The 15883-nt window shown below is 50.1% G+C and overlaps 1 protein-coding gene across 5 annotated transcripts in view; it reads left to right on the forward strand.

Moving 5' to 3' along the window:
* Extl3 (exostosin like glycosyltransferase 3) overlaps window positions 1-15591 on the forward strand; it is a 90557-nt gene extending 74966 nt beyond the window's left edge. For all 5 annotated transcript variants that reach the window (XM_052191178.1, XM_052191179.1, XM_052191177.1 and 2 more), the window contains 4 exons: window positions 1432-1559; window positions 8358-8502; window positions 10438-10566; window positions 12908-15591. In XM_052191178.1, coding sequence (XP_052047138.1) covers window positions 1432-1559; window positions 8358-8502; window positions 10438-10566; window positions 12908-13117 — 612 coding nt within the window. In that variant the 3' untranslated portion in view covers window positions 13118-15591. The remainder of the gene's footprint in view (window positions 1-1431; window positions 1560-8357; window positions 8503-10437; window positions 10567-12907) is intronic.
* The last annotated feature ends 292 nt before the right edge of the window (window positions 15592-15883 follow it).

Here is a 15883-nt window from a genome sequence, read left to right on the forward strand (position 1 = left end):
CTGGGGAGCAAAAGCTGCTGAAAATAAGGGCTTGGCTCCCTTGCTAGCTGTGTGTGTCTATATGTTGCTCTGGTGTGTGTGTGTGTGTGTGTGTGTGCGCGCGCGCGTGCGCTGCTCTGTGGGATATGTGTCTGTGTATGTGTGTGCTCTGTGTGGGGTGTGTGTGTATGCTGCTCTGTGGGATGTGTATGTGTGTGTACGTGTGTGTGTGTGTGTGTGTGTGTGTGTGTGTGTGTGTGTGTGAGAGAGAGAGAGAGAGAGAGAGAGATGCTGCTCGCTCTGTGGTGTGTGTGTGTGTGCGCGCGTGCACGCTACTCTGTAGAATGGATGTGTCTGTCCCTGTACAACCATCCCTGGTGATGCCACTGAGGATGCAATCCAGGACCTCACACTTGAAATGAGCCTTCTACCACCTAGCAGTACCTCGTGTGCTCTGTTTTCTCCCTCTAGTGTAGTACTGTCTCTTTTGCTTTCCTTTGACCCAGTTTGACAGTCTCTGCTTGTTAAGTGGCCACTCTTTGCTGAGCACACTTGGCCTCCTCTTTTTCTGTTAGCACTGAATCTGAGCTTAGGAGACCCTGGCTACAAACCCAGGCTGGTTTGTTTTCTTTCTTTCTTTCTTTCTTTCTTTCTTTCTTTCTTTCTTTCTTTCTTTCTTTCTTTCTTTCTTTCTTTCTTTCTTTCTTTCTTTCTTTCTTCCTTCCTTCCTTCCTTCCTTCCTTCCTTCCTTCCTTCCTTCCTTCCTTCCTTCCTTTTTTCTTTTCTTCCTTCCCCTGCTAAATATTCTTGGGGCAAGGTGGATTTCTGAGCTCTGACATCTGGAATAACGTATATCCTTCTCAGTATTGATGGGGCTGGAACGGCTGTGGAACTGAGACATGTCTAAAGCAGCACTCCAGCTAGTATGTTACTTCATATACATTTGTAATTGACATTTTCTGTGATGGAACAGGGATTAATAATACACTTTCAGTGGTGGCTTTGGGTTGAAGACTTTTGCAAAGTCGGCAGTAGTTTAGGAGACAAGGGACTGAAGACATGAAGAGCAGAGTCAAAGGTTTCAAAGTGACGATGGTGAGTGTGAGGTCCCCGTGTGTGCCTGTGTGCCGAGTGGAGGCACATGCTAGACATCACAAGCAAGTGGCAAGCCACCAGGCCAGTTGTTGGTAAGATTAAAAGTCACTTTGAGCCAGGCGGTGGTGGCGCACGCCTGTAATCCCAGCACTCTGGGAGGCAGAGGCAGGTGGATTTCTGAGTTCGAGGCCAGCCTGGTCTACAGAGTGAGTTCCAGGACAGCCAGGGCTACACAGAGAAACCCTGTCTCAAAAAAACCAAATCCAAAAAAAAATCCAAAAAAAAAAAAAAAAAAGTCACTTTGAGACCTCTTTGATGTCACATTGACTTTCTTGTGTTTTCCCCCCTTCCTTTCAGGTTGTCCGTACTGAGAAGAACAGTTTGAACAATCGGTTCTTGCCCTGGAATGAGATTGAGACAGAGGCCATTCTGTCCATCGATGACGATGCTCACCTCCGCCATGATGAAATCATGTTTGGGTTTCGGTAAGGGACTGCTTTCAAACACTGAAGGGATACAAATAGCCAGCTTGAACTTCCCAGCTGCCATCCAAGGAGAAACTCTGAGGCTGTGAGGGCATTGCAGCGTGGGGCTGGTCCCAGCTCTCAGTGGTTTGGGCTGGATCGTGTGTGCCCTGTCCAGCACTGCTCTGATCCCAGAAGGCTCTTTCTGGTGGGGTCAGGTGTGTGAGAGTCTGCAGCGGGCTGCAGGGTTACTGCCTCTCCTTGACCTGCATCCTTAAACCCAATCTCCTTGGCCGAGAATGGAGGTGAGGAAGTCAGGGTTGTGTTGTAGGAGTGGGAACTGACTCCTAGATGGATGGAAGGAACAAAGGCTGTTTGTGAGGCAAGGCACAGTGCTGAGTACTGCCCCGGGGTGGAGGTGGGGTGGAGAGCCAGGGTCCAGTGGGAAAGAGGGAGGAGGAGGTGGAGGAGGAGGAGGAGGAGGAGGAGGAGGTTGTGGCAGCAGTGGTGGTGATGATGACATTGACATTCACACTGGGTGCTGAGAACTACCGGGGAACCTTGGTTTCCCTCCCTAACGCCCCTTGAATTAGTTAATTATCTCTGTGTCACATATCTGACAGAAGCGACTTAAGGGAAGATTTATTTGACTTGGGTTGTAAAGCATCCTGTCAGTGGGTGCTGTGACCATAAAAGTGTGGTGATGAGAACCTCTGGAGGGATTCTCTGTGTCATGGCAGACAGGAAGCAGAGAAATGGATGGTTATGGGAAGGGATCAGGGCAGGATCCACCCAGGGACACGCCCCCAGTAAGTTGCTCTTCAAGTAGGCTTCCACCATCTAATAAAGCCATCGTAATACAGATGCACCAAGGGATGAGTCTCCGTACAAGGTCAGAGCAGTCACAGACAACCCAGAGCTGTGTCTAACTGAATTAACGAGCAAGGTGATCCAGTGCGGCCCTGAGGCCTGCTGTGGAAGTGGTAGCTGTGTGTGATCTGTAGGAGTGAGCTTAGACACCAGAGAACAGATAGAGCTGTACGCAGCGGCACACAGCTGCCGTGGACTTGCGTGTCTGCTTGACTCTGTCTCCCCACTGTGCTGGGCTGCTCCCTCGGGTTCACAGTGCAGGTGCTGTGGGCCTCAGGCGTCCTAGTGAGGCACCCTGTGTAAGAGAATGAGAGGGTTAGAGTTCTGAGTGGGTCATCGCTGGTGGGGCTCAGGTCTGTGTGTGGAACGTGCCCAGTGAGGTCACCAGAGGGCGAGCATTTAGAACCTCTTCAATGGCTCCCCAGGGGCACTGTGGAAAATACATTATTCATTTCTGTTCCATCACAGAAAATAAAGTCAGTTATAAACGTAAATTAACAGGTTAATTGGGGTGCTGTTAGTTGGGTGCTGCTTTAGAGTTGCCTCTGGTAACATCCAGTAACCATTTTGCTTGAAATTAAGTTTTGGCGACACTTACTGAACATAATTTATATACAGTCCTGTTCACACATCCAGGTGTCAGAGTTGGGTAGATTTTTGTACAGTCCATTTTAGAAAACATCATTGCCTGGAGATGGTGGTACACACTTAATCCCAGCACCCAGAAACTGAATCCATCAGCAGTGACTCTCTCACTTTCCAACTCCTCTAAGTTCTAAGCAACCACGAAAGTTCATGTCTCTGTGAATTACCTTTTGAGGATGTGAGAGACCTCCTGTAAGTGACTTTTGAGAGGTAATGTCTCAGCCACTGGTGAAATGAGACAGTTCAAGCCAGATTAGATTAGATTAAAGGTAGGTTTATTAGGAAGCTGCTCTTGGACAGGTGAGTTCACTGGCCGCTAGGACCAAGGCCAGGGCAGTCACCAGAGGAAAGGGTGGGGGGGAGAGGAAGGAGAAGGAGAAAAGAATGTGGTGTGAGCATGAGCAAGAAGAAGAGGAGAGGGAGGGAGGAGAGAGAGAGAGAGAGAGAGAGAGAGAGAGAGAGAGAGAGAGAGAGAGAGAGAGAACACACATGCAAAATGTCTGGATTATATAGGGAGGAGCCTCTGAGGCCCCTGGGCTGGAAAGTTCAGGGTTGGGAGCGGGCATGCCAGGTAGGGACTGAGGGATGCTGGGATCACCTGGAGGTCAGGTCTGCTTTGGTATATAAAATATACACTTTAATCTCTTGTCCTGGGTCCAAAACCCAACAGCTTTCTCCACTCAGCCTTGTGTTTCTAGGACCGTCTGTCTCCTAGCATGCAACAGTTTCATTCCCTTTGTATGGGTGTGCCACGTTTTCTGTCTTCATTTATGAAAAGACAGAGTCTCACTATTTAGCTCTGGTTGGCCTGGAACGTGCAATGTAGATCACGCTTGTCTTGAGTTCACAGAGATCTGCCTGCCTCTGCCTTCTGAGTGCGGGGATTAAAGGTGCACAGCAGCAGGCTGTGTTGTCTGTCTTGGTTGCACTAATAGATGGTTGGGTCTTTTCTGTTTGGCTGTGATACACAGTGGTGTACTATGCCCATCATATGCTGGACAGGAGCACTTCTCTTGGGTCCATACCTAGCTGTGAGGTGGATGTTTTGAAGACATAGTAAACTGCTTTTTACTGCTTTACATTCCAGCAGGGAGTTATCATGCCACTTACCCATATCTTTTCAGTGCATACATTTACTGATTTTTATTTTGTGGATCTTGTAAGTGGGAGTGACGTGGTACAGTCCACGCTAGATCTGTGAATGTGCACATGCAGGCGTGTGAGCATGTATGGGGGCCAGAAGCCAGCTCTGACTGTATGGACGGCCAGCTCCCCCCCTTCACAGCTCTGATCTGGATTCTGTAACGGCTGTGATATTAAGCATCTTCCATGTGCTTGCCTGCCTGCTTGCTTGTTTAATGTATATGTACAACTGCATGCCCGAAGAGAGTGTCGGATCCCATTACAGATGGTTGTGAGTCACCATGTGGTTGCTGGGAATTGAACTCAGGACCTCTGTCTGAGAACAGACAGTACTCTCAACCAATGAGCCATCTCTCCAGCCCGTTTATCATTTTATTGCTGTATTTTCAGGGTGCTTTTTAAAAGATTGATTGATTGATTGATTTATGATAAGAGTTGATTCACATACCTCTGTGTGTATGTGTGTGAGGGCAGAGTACTCTGTGTACATTTACACCTGCATGCCAGGACATTAGATCCCATTACAGATGCTTGTGAGCCACCCTGTGGTAGCTAGGAATTGAACTCAGGACCTCTGGAAGAAGTCAGTGCTCTCAACCACTGAGCCATGTCTCCAGCCCCAGGGTTTTCTGTTGTAGCTGTAAGTGCATACACTCCATGTCAGAGAGGCGAGCAGAGCGTCTCCCACTCAGTGGGCTATCTTTGCATCTCCTTATGGCATTCTCTGAAGTGCAGAGTTCTAAATTTTGATGAATTCTAATTAATCTTTGTCCACTTTGTGCTTTTAGTAGCATTTATGAAACCACTTTTATTGTATTTGGTCAGTCTTTGTCCATATAAATTGGAAGGAAAGTAGTTATACATCTTAGGCAAGTCACAGGAGTCGGCTGTGATGGCGTTACCCTGCCTTCCATTCTGTCCCGTCACCTGCCTGGCTCTTGGGCTTCCTTTGCTTAGGTTTGTGAACACAGAGACATAGGTGACAGAAATAGTCTTTACTTTCGGGCATGGACACTTCTGACAGATCTGCCCAATCCCCACCAACCCTTCTCTCATTCTTTCTTCCCCAATCTCAAGATCTCTCCTCTCTCTTTACAACCCCTTCCAACAGCCTGTGTGTGGTGGATGACTGAAGCAAGTCTGTTGCTGGCTGAGGTTGAAAAGCCAAGTCCTGCTAAACCGGGCTGTGTTGGCTGTGGTGATAAGCAACTGCCGCGGCCCCTGTTATCAAAGGGGAGAAGCTGTGAAGAGCTTCAGGAAAGGTTTCTGCCACTGCAGGTGTCAGTGGTGGGAAGCAGGCTGCAATTTGACGTGGCAAGACACACTCGAGTCCTGCTGAGGGGCTGGGAGCTGCGGATGCCACCGTGGGGCGTTAAGAGGAGACTTTCAGCTACTCCTAGGTCCCCTCCCAGCAATGACTGACAGAAGGAGCCCATGCTCTGAGGAGTTTGAATTCATGAAGGTGCTGGCCTCCTTCGCCATCTATGGGCTTTTGACCTTTCTCGAATGGTGAGAAAGTAGGGGAGCCCTTTCTGCGTGCGTCCTAGAGGTCATTCAGAACATAGGGTTTAGTAAGAACTGAACCCGACATTTTCTCTCTAAGGCTGGGTCCCAAACAAGTCCTGCAGGCCAGAAAGGGCGGCACACTGACACGTGCTCCCAACACAGCCTGCCTCGGTTGTACTTTATTAGCTCATGTCACTTGTACGAGGCTCATTTCTGTCCTCCATAGGATGTGCTGTCCGTGTTGGTCCTCTTCACCCCTCTCTGCCTTCACCCCTGCTGTCCGTGTCCTTCCATGTCCTTCCCTCGGCTTCAGCATGACTGCAACGCACCTGCCTCTGAGTCCAGCTCATTCCATGACACATGGTGACCTTCAGCTCCATCCAGGAGTTCATCCTTTGTTCTGGAAGGAACATCTCACTGTGTCCGTGTGCCACACTGTCTGCTGCTCAGGCATCGGCACCCAGGCCGCTGTGACACGCCACAGGAAATGCATCTCTGTAGGAAGCTGACTTGAGGTCAGGAAGTGGTATGGCCGGGGGTTGTACTTTAACTCCCCAGGGGCTTCTGTGCTGCTTCCATAAGCACCTGGGCTGATTTTGACTCCTGCTTGTGTGTCAGGGCCCGGTGTGTCCACACCTCCCTCCGTACTAGAACTTTTCTTGATGATTGCCATTCCAGCTGGGTAACGTGTAATCCCAAGGTAATTTTAAATGCATTTTCCTTTTATTTATTGATCAGTTATTTTTCTCTACTCTTTTTTGTTGTGTGTGGTGTGTGTGTGTGTGTATGTGTGTGTGTGTGTGTGTGTGTGTATTTTTTTTGTTGTTTTGTTTTTGTTTTTGTTTTTTTCCAAGACAGGGTTTCTCTGTGTAGCCCTGGCTGTCTTGGAACTCACTCTGTAGACCAGGCTGGCCTCGAACTCAGAAATCCACCTGCCTCTGCCTCCCAGAGTGCTGGGATTACAGGCGTGTGCCACCACTGCCCAGCTGTGTGTGTATTTTTTTTTTTTAAGATTTCTTTATTTCCTTTATGTACATGAGTGCTCTGCCTTCACGCACCCCAGAAGAGGGCATCAGATCCCATTATTGTGGTTGTGAGCCACCATGTATGTGGTTGCTGAGAATTGGACTCAGGTCCTCTGGAAGAGCAGCCAGTGCTTTTAACTTCTGAGCTCTCTCCAACCTCTGATGTTTAATTTTTTGAGCTCTTTACATTTGCCCTGTGTTGGGTGTGGACCAGGCAGGGCTTCTGGTCCCATTCTGTCTCTTCACTCTGCTGGTTTCTTTATGCAGCTGCTTTTTTTGTCAGAATTAGAAGCACTTGTTACAGTCAGAAGTGTAAACAGGAGGGCCATTGCGTAGTCCACTCACATGAGGTCCTGGAAGTCAGGTTGATAGGAATAGTGAGAATGGAGTGAGCCAGGCTGAGGGAGGCGAGGCAGGAGTCACTGTCTCAGCAGTAGCTTAGATTCCCACCACGCAAGGTTGGCAGGTCCTCGCGGCAGATGTTGGGAATGCAGCACAACTGTGTATCTTTAATGCCACTGAACAGTAGACCCTAAAAAAAAAAAATATTAAAATGGTATTTTTCCACAATAAAAAAATTCCAGCTTTTAAAGAAGAAATCTGGTCGGACTGTGTCTTGTGCTGGAAGCTGTGAGGTGTCATCTGTGAGATCTGTGTCTCTCACACACTCTGAAAGGAGATGTTTCAGGGACTGCCATGCCCTGAGGCAGCTCAGGGGCTCCAGGCAGCTGCGGTCTCTGCCGCCTTCTAGGGCCTGCCAGCTTTGCTCCAATTTCAGCCAGTGAAACTGGGAAGTGATTCTACTTGTTTTGACTGAGTTATAAATTGGGAAATGATGTAAAAGTTTCTCCTGAGCCAGCAAGATGGCTGAGCAGGTAAAAAGTTCTTTCCCCTCCGTACCTGGTGATCTGAGATTGATCCCAGAACCCACAGAAAGCTGGAAACAGAAGGCAGTGCCGCGACCTCTGCATGTACGTCACAAGAATGGACACATGCACACACTCTAATAAAATGAAAATCAAAGGTTTCTTCAGGTTCCTGAGAGCTGGGCTGGGGTTCTCCCTCCCTCCATTTCTCCCTCCCTCCTTCTCTTCCTCCCTCCTCCCTCTCTCTCATTTAACAGATGAGTTTGATGGTTTGATGGTTTGTGGACAGTTTTACACATTAGGTTTCTCCCCGGTTCTGCTCAGTTTAGGAAATGGGTGTACTCCACCACAGTGATTGCCTGTGGTTTCTGAGTGCTTGTCATGTGTGCCCTCTCAAGCAGGAAGACCAGGGACTTGGGGTAGAGAAGTTACATACATGGTCTATGGAACTAAGCTGTCATGATCATTAAAAAACAAACCTTTAAAGAACCAAAACAGGAATTGGTGTCTTCCACTTCTTAGGAGATTGCTATGCATGCAACTTTCCTGGGTTTCTTACCATGTGACCTTCCTACTAGAAACTTGTGGGGTGATAAGCAGATTATTGATAACACTATAAATTTTTTTAAAATGTTTTTTGCTTGTGTCTAATTTTATTTTTAAAAAAGTGAGAGAGAAACTGAAATAAAAGGAAAACCACAAAAGTCCTTAAGGGTCAGGCAGGCCAGGTAAAAGTGCTCATTTTAAGTGTGTGTGTTTTCAAGGGTGTGGAGAGAGGCACGCGATCGCATTGTGGGCTTCCCTGGCCGGTACCATGCCTGGGACATTCCTCACCAGTCCTGGCTCTACAACTCCAACTACTCCTGTGAGCTGTCCATGGTGCTGACGGGCGCTGCCTTCTTTCACAAGGTGAGAAAACAGGGCTGTGAGTGCTCCGGCCACTTAGTAACATTAGCTTCTGTAGGAGTGGGCGCTGCCTTCACACAGGCCTTTCTGCTCCTGGGGCCTTTCTGTGCCAGAAACAAGCTATCCCTACATGTGAAGAAGAAAGGCCAACATGATGGCCCACAGCTGGAATCCCCGTGGTCTGTAGCTAAGTAAGGAGGATCACAGGTTCGAGGATAGGTTAGGATGTGCAGTGAAACACATTGCAGAAACAGGATAACATCAAAAGCATACATACAATAACTGAAATAAAGTCAAGACCGGGTCTTCCTATAGACCATGAAGACTGCCTGTCGACCATGAACTCTCACTCTGGACAGCTGAGAGAACTAGATCAAAGACCTGCTGGATAGCGTCCCCTTTCAGCACTGCTGGGTAGTGTCCCCTTTCTGCACTGCTGGATAGCGTCCCCTTTCTGCACTGCTGGATAGTGTCCCCTTTCAGCACTGCTGGATAGTGTCCCCTTTCAGCACTGCCACCCAGATATGGCTCAGTCAGGCCAGAGCCTGGCACCCCTCTGGCTCAGACCGGTTGCCGCTGTGTGGGTCCACTGTGGGACTCTCCGCGAGCTCTGCCACCTTTGCCATGTTAGGTTGTTTCCCAGCGCAGGCAGGCACCTTTGGGCAGCACACCTTTCCTGCTCTTTGCTCCTGGCTCCCCTCCTCTGTCTCTTCTGATCTGTAACATAGCCCTTGTCCTCTGAGCTCAGTGCTGCCTGCTCAGAGCTGAGTGTGCTGGGACGTATAAAGAACACCAAAGTATGGAAACACGCGTGAGGAAAATTATGAAATACCTCAGGCCCTCTGGCTATCCTGGAATTCACTCAAAGACCAGGGTAGCCCTGACCTGAAGTCAGAGATCTGCCTGCCTCCACCACCCGAATGCTAGGACTAAAGGCGCTCAGCCCCTTTCTTTTGTGGCGGTGCCTGGCCTGAGGCTAAGCTAGGACATGCTAAGTGCTCTGCCGCCGCGGTGGCTCCAGCTCTTCTTGAGTGTGGAGAACATGATTATAGACACTTAAGATGCCACAAGGCTCATAGTATTTTGTTTTTAATTTTCCAAATGTGTGTTGGTATGTTTGTGTATGCAGGTTTTATTTGGATGTACGGGCACACGCATGTGTATGCAGGCCCATGGTTTGTGTCAGGAATCATCCCTGATCACTTTTCCACCTTATTCATTGAGGTAGGGTCTCAGTGAAGCCCAGGCCTTGCAGATATGGTTTGTCTCAGTAGCCAGCATGTTCTGGGGATCCTCTGTTTCCTCCACCGTCCAGGCTGCAATTACAGGTAGCACACCCACGCGGCATTTATGTGGGTTCTGAGGAACCAGACTCTATTTCTTAGCCTTGCAAAACAAGCACTTTTAACCATGGGGTCGTTGTCTCCGCCCCTGGATTCCCATTTCCTGTGACTGATGCTGGCCAATCTTTCCCTTTGAAATGTTCAACTGGGCTCTGAAGAGTTCTCTATTCTGGTCGCAGACGCACATGCAGCTCCACTTTAGAGCACTGCCTTAGCTTGCAAGAGGCCTGGGCTCCATTCCCGGCACCACAGAAGCCCTCTTCTGAGATGAGCAAGTCACTCCACTGCCCCTCACACCACACCTTTGTCAGCTTCGCAACCCTCTGAGCTGGCTTTTGTGAAGGCGTGGCCTCCTCCTGGTGCTTTCTTGTGTACTGAAGATAGCAAGCTGACACGTGACATGTTTCCCAGTGAAGAGCTGCATCGAAGTTGCTCCTCATTCCTGTCTCGGTCTCTAAAAGCTAGTACTGTGTCCCCATGGGACCCCCCCCCCCCGCCCCTTCCCTCATGTCCCAACAGCCCCTAGAGCCATGCATAGTTTTTGCTGAAAGGGAAAGAATTTTTAACCGTGTTCCAATCCTTTCTTTCCCTACAGTATTATGCCTACCTGTATTCTTATGTGATGCCCCAGGCCATCCGAGACATGGTGGACGAGTACATCAACTGTGAGGATATCGCCATGAACTTCCTTGTCTCCCACATCACACGGAAGCCCCCCATCAAGGTACGCCCCCGTTACCTGTGGGAAGGTGTGTACATACACACTTCCTTCTTCCATTTTGCCTTGGTGCAGCTTGTGTCAAAGCCACAGCTCAGAGACTTTTCTGTAAGGTGCTCAAGAACACCACAGAGCATACATAGGCCTGACGTGTGGCTATAAGACAGGGCCTGTGTACCAAGGCCAATGGAGAGACCCGAGGGAGCTGGGACTTGGGCGGGAGGACTGGGACAGCTTTACTGCTGCCTCGCCTTCCCTTCTGAAGCAGGCAGTGGTTTCTAAGGGTAGATGCTCTAACTGATTTGTTAAAGAAATTGCAGCTGCCTTCTTGTCACACTATAGTAGCTTAGCACATCAAAGTAGTGTTGCTGGTTACTGCTGTGAAGTGGTGGCCGTCAGCCTTCCTCAGTGTCCCAGTTCAGTTCCCAGCATGCATGCTGGGTGGCTCACCACATCCTGTAACTCCAGTTCCAGGGGGTCTGATGCTCTCATCTGGTATCTGCAAGCACTGGGCTCAGGCGCACACTGGCACCCCCCCACTTCCCAGGTACATACACATAATTTAGAAACGAGAAGAAACCCTGCAGAGGGACTGCTCCAGCACCAGCAGTGGTTATAGAGTGCAGGTTTTTGCTGTGGGTGTAGCTGTGGCGAGCCGGTGGGCGAGCAGCGGGATGGAGTGAGGTGGCCAAGGCTTTGTCCGAGTGTGCGCCCTGAGCAGTGCGGCTGGCTGTCAAGTGACCCTCTCTGTTAACATACTCCGTGAAAACAGATTTGAGGGTTGTGAGATGGTATAGCACCCGCCACACTCCATCGTGCACGTGTCAGCGTGAACCTGCACTGACATCATACACCCGGGAGTCCTCCTCTGTCCTGACTTTCAGTCTGTCCTGTCTCTGTTCCAAGACCAGGGTTTCCTGTTTGAATTTCCATGAGTGACCTTCCTGCCTTTCCCATGCCTCATAATCATCTTGCTTACATAGTTCTGCCTTCCTGTCAGTGTTTTCCATGCTGGGTTCTAATTTCAGAGCAGCCTTACATTTGCTGGGGTTCCTCTTCTGCTCATAGGTTGAATGTCTGTACAGTTTCTGAGTAACTCTGGAGAGTTCCTCCTGTGTGACATACACATTGGTCACAGTCACCGCCATCCTGCTGCTCCGAGTGCTCCTGGCGCTGTCCTGTGTCTCTGCAGGCACTTCCCTGCCCTCGCTCCTGGGTCTGACTTGTTGCAGTCCTGCAAAGGGCTTTGTCCTTTCCCTGGATGCTGGGATGGCTACCTGATAGAGAGCAGCCTAGGCTCCATCTCGTCCAGGCACACACACGACTTCAGTACCTACCTCAGTCTCACATACGATGTCCTCTGACCGACCAGAGGTGTGCAGTCTCCTCTGGCTTAGAGCTGAGCTTGAGAAGAAAACCTTTGTCCCCTGTCTTGGTCTGTCTCCTCTGCCCAGGCCCCACCCTGCTGATTCACATGCTCAGGTCTGCAGCAGAGCTTGTGAAGGAAGGGCTGCCCAAGTTAATGTTCGGCCCCGCGTGACAGCACCATCGTGATACTTATATTTTTCTAGTTGTTGGAAATCTTTTTAAATTTTTTAAAAAGATTTATTTATTTATTTTACTTATATGAGTACACTGTAGCTGTCTTCAGACACACCAGAAGAGGGCATCAGATCCCATTACAGATGGTTGTGAGCCACCATGTGATTGCTGGGAATTGAACTCTGGAAGAGCAGTCAGTGCTTTTAACCACTGAGCCATCTCTCCAGCCCTAGAAATCTTAATAATAAACTGACCATTTTCTTAGGTTTTAAAATATAATTTTCTTTCTTTTTTTTTCCAAAGACTTATTTATTATATGTGAGTATACTGTAGCTGTCTTCAGACACACCAGAAGAGGGCATCAGATCTCTTTATGGATGGTTATGAGCCATCATGTAGTTGCTAGGATTTGAACTCAGAACGTTAGGAAGAACAGTTGGTGCTCTTAACTGCTGAGCCATCTCTCCAGCCTGTAATTTTCTGTTTTGGCTAGTTTTCCAGTGTTTTGCTATGGAAAACATGGCTGAAACAAACAACTGTCTCTCAACAGTGTACTGTGCCACCAAGATAAATAAATAGTGGAGGTGGACTTGTTTGGACTGGAAGCACTGCTCTGCTGTCTGTTCAGTGCGGTGACACAGCGGAGGCCCGTGCCACTGTTTGAGACACATGCATGCTGGGTTGTGGGTGTGCTCCCTGGCGGCCCCGCAGCCTCACCCTGGACATGGCGCTGGCTTGTCCACGCTGTGAGATGCTGTCCGCAAACACCCTGTGTTCTCACCCTGCTCTTTTTGTCCGTTTGCAGGTGACGTCGAGGTGGACTTTCCGATGCCCAGGGTGCCCTCAGGCCCTGTCCCACGATGACTCTCACTTTCACGAGCGGCACAAGTGTATAAACTTCTTTGTCAAGGTGTACGGCTATATGCCTCTCTTGTACACACAGTTTAGGGTGGACTCTGTGCTCTTCAAGACCCGCCTGCCCCACGACAAGACCAAGTGCTTCAAGTTCATCTAGGGCCTTGCCAGTTCTGAGGAGACTGTGAGCAGAGTGAGGGGAGTCACCCCCCAAGGTTCCCAAGGTGTCGAAGGTCCTTGGGGACATCTGTGGGGCAGGGCCAAGACCCTTTGCTGGGAGAGGCAGCAGGAAGAGTGGAAAGGGATGGCTGTCTTTTCTTTTGAAGTCAGCCACACTGGGCCTGGAGTCCTGGTCAGCAGACTCCGGGCGTCTGCACAGGGCGCTGACTGATGGCGACACAAGCCCGGGACAGCTGGTTTGTGGTTTTTAAATTCAGTAACAGCTATTATTATTTAAAGAGAGAATTTCACATCTGCCATTCAAGGCTTATTTATATGTGTGCGTATATGTACACATATATGTGTATATACGTATATATGCACACAAACACATGCATACATACATACTTTATATATATATATATTGGTGGGTCGGGGTGCACCTGAAATTTCTGCCAATCTCTCCAAGGGAGGGTCCTACCCAGCTGGGTATTTAGTGGAGAGGGTCCTGGCCCTGCGTTACCTAGACAGTCATTTGTGACCCCACCCTGCCAGGGACACTGGCTGCAGAAATAAGCAGGATGGACCTGGCCGAGGCAGGGTCTCCTGACCTCTTCTGGCCCCTCTCTGATGTCTCAGTGCTGCTACCACAGCTTCTCCTGCTGGGGGCTGCGCAGTGGGGACACCTCGCCCCAGGTGCTTTGAAGGGCTGGACCCAGGCCGGCTCACAGGCCGGGCTCTCCATTCTTTCTTCAGTTTGAGAGAGAAGGAGGCGGCCAACAGTGAGGTAGAGATGAGACCTGTACCTAGCCCACCCCCAGGGTGACACTGGTGCAGGGTGCTGGTGGCCGGTCCGTAGTACCTGTTCCTCTCTGAAGAGACAACAGGAACTTAGCAGGCTGGCCGGGAGCTCGGCTGGTGTAGAACCAGCCTGTGTCCTCCGAGGACTCCATAGTCTTACTGCAAGGCATGTGCCTTGGAAGGACCACCTAGGGGAAACTCACCTTCCCTCTCGTGTCTGGATGTCCATCCTGTACCCCTGATGCCGTGTTGGCTGTAGGAAGCCCTGCCTTCAAAGTCTGGGGTGTGCTAGAACCCGGAGGCTGTGATTTGCTAGGTGAGTCCCAGTCAGTCGCGGACGATAACAGGCATTCACCCCACATTATCACTTTCCATGTCCTGTTGATGGTTCTCTTCCCAGGACTGAAAGCGAAATAAACTAACTGGGGTACAGTGGTAGTGGGACACTCATGTCAGGGACAGCCTGTGACTTGTCTCCCCAGCCCAGCAGCCGAAGCAGAGCTCAGTTCGCCCTGGTCGTGCACCTGCCTTAAGCCAGTTCCGTCTTCCTAGGCCCTGACGTGTGCTGCTGCTTGGGGTCGTCTCTGCCTGCTGTCCTGACTTCTCTCTAGGTCCTTCCTGCCCCGGACCCCTCAGGCCAGCAGGACCAGCAGGACCAGGCTTCTGCAGGACCTCCACTGGGTCTTCTGGAACCTGGCACCAAGGGGCCGGCAGCCTGGGACATTTGGTTCTTGACAACTCAGCGAAAGGGTGGAGCCTTTCCCCAGCCTTCGGTCCTCTCACCAGCCCTGCAGCAGTAGCCCTCTTCCCTCAGGGGAGCCAAAGAGTGTGGTGGTTTGCGCTAAATATGTGGCTGCTATTTTATCTTTTTTTTTTCTCCTTTCCCAGTATTGGGGATGGAAGCCAGAGCCGTGGGTGGACATCCCGACAATCGCTCTGCCCTGAGCCCCATCCCTGTCGTCTTGTTTCTCTTCACTGAAAGGTTGTAAATGGTGCTGTGGTGCCCGATAAGGAAGTCAGTCTCTGTGGTAGGACCTCCTTTGTGGGTCACTTATGGGTATCCCTGAAATGTGTTTGGGGGATAGTGATGTCAGAGTGTCCTATGGTATAGTACCTCTGGGCCCGGTGGGAACACTAACTTAATGACCCCAGCAGCAAGCATGGACAGTGGCTGTGTTGAGGGACTCTGTCAGAGGCAAGAGGCAGAGACAAAGCAGTTGGACCCTGCTTGTGATTTGGGTTTTGGGCTTAGGGGACAGCTTGGAAATGATTGTGCCACTACAATAAGGGGAACCTGCCTGGTGTGTGATGTTGTTCACCATGGGTGACTTCCTAGTGCACATTCCTAACATAGGTCACACTCAGCTACCTGGTCCCAGCTCCCAGGGCCACGACAGCTTTGTTTTCCAGTTGCTCTTTATCTTGAGGTCAAGGGCCACCCACAGAGTGACAGTCCCCCGGGGTGCCTCAGGCCAGTGGGCCACCTAAAATGCTCCTGTTTGGGGTGGCCTTGTTAGTGAACACAGAGCTGGAGGGTGGGGCCGCCTGGGGTGGCCCTGATAACAGAACTTGTCCATCTGTCTGCCCCTTTCAAACCATGAGCACAAAGGTCTTACGTTGGATTTTTGTAAAAAAAACAAAAACAAAAACAAAATAAATGGAGACTTTAACTCATGCTGTTTGGAGTTGTTTTGTTATTCAGCGAGGACAGAAGAGTTCCCGGCGTCAAGGTGCTGCCAGATTCAGTGGCTTCTCCATGGCCGGACGGAGGCACTCCAGCTTCCGTCAGAGGATGAGGGGAGCCAGGCAAGCGCAGGCTGTCGGCCAGGGTTCCGTTGTGCACGCCAGCTACCCTGTTACTATGGGAGTCTTTAAAAAAATGTTTGGCTGGGCAGAGGTGGCGCACGCCTTTAATCCCAGCACTTGGGAGGCAGAGGCAGGTGGATTTCTGAGTTTGAGAACAGCC

The sequence above is a fragment of the Apodemus sylvaticus genome, chromosome 8 (assembly GCF_947179515.1).
Source record: "Apodemus sylvaticus chromosome 8, mApoSyl1.1, whole genome shotgun sequence".
NCBI lineage: Eukaryota > Metazoa > Chordata > Mammalia > Rodentia > Muridae > Apodemus > Apodemus sylvaticus.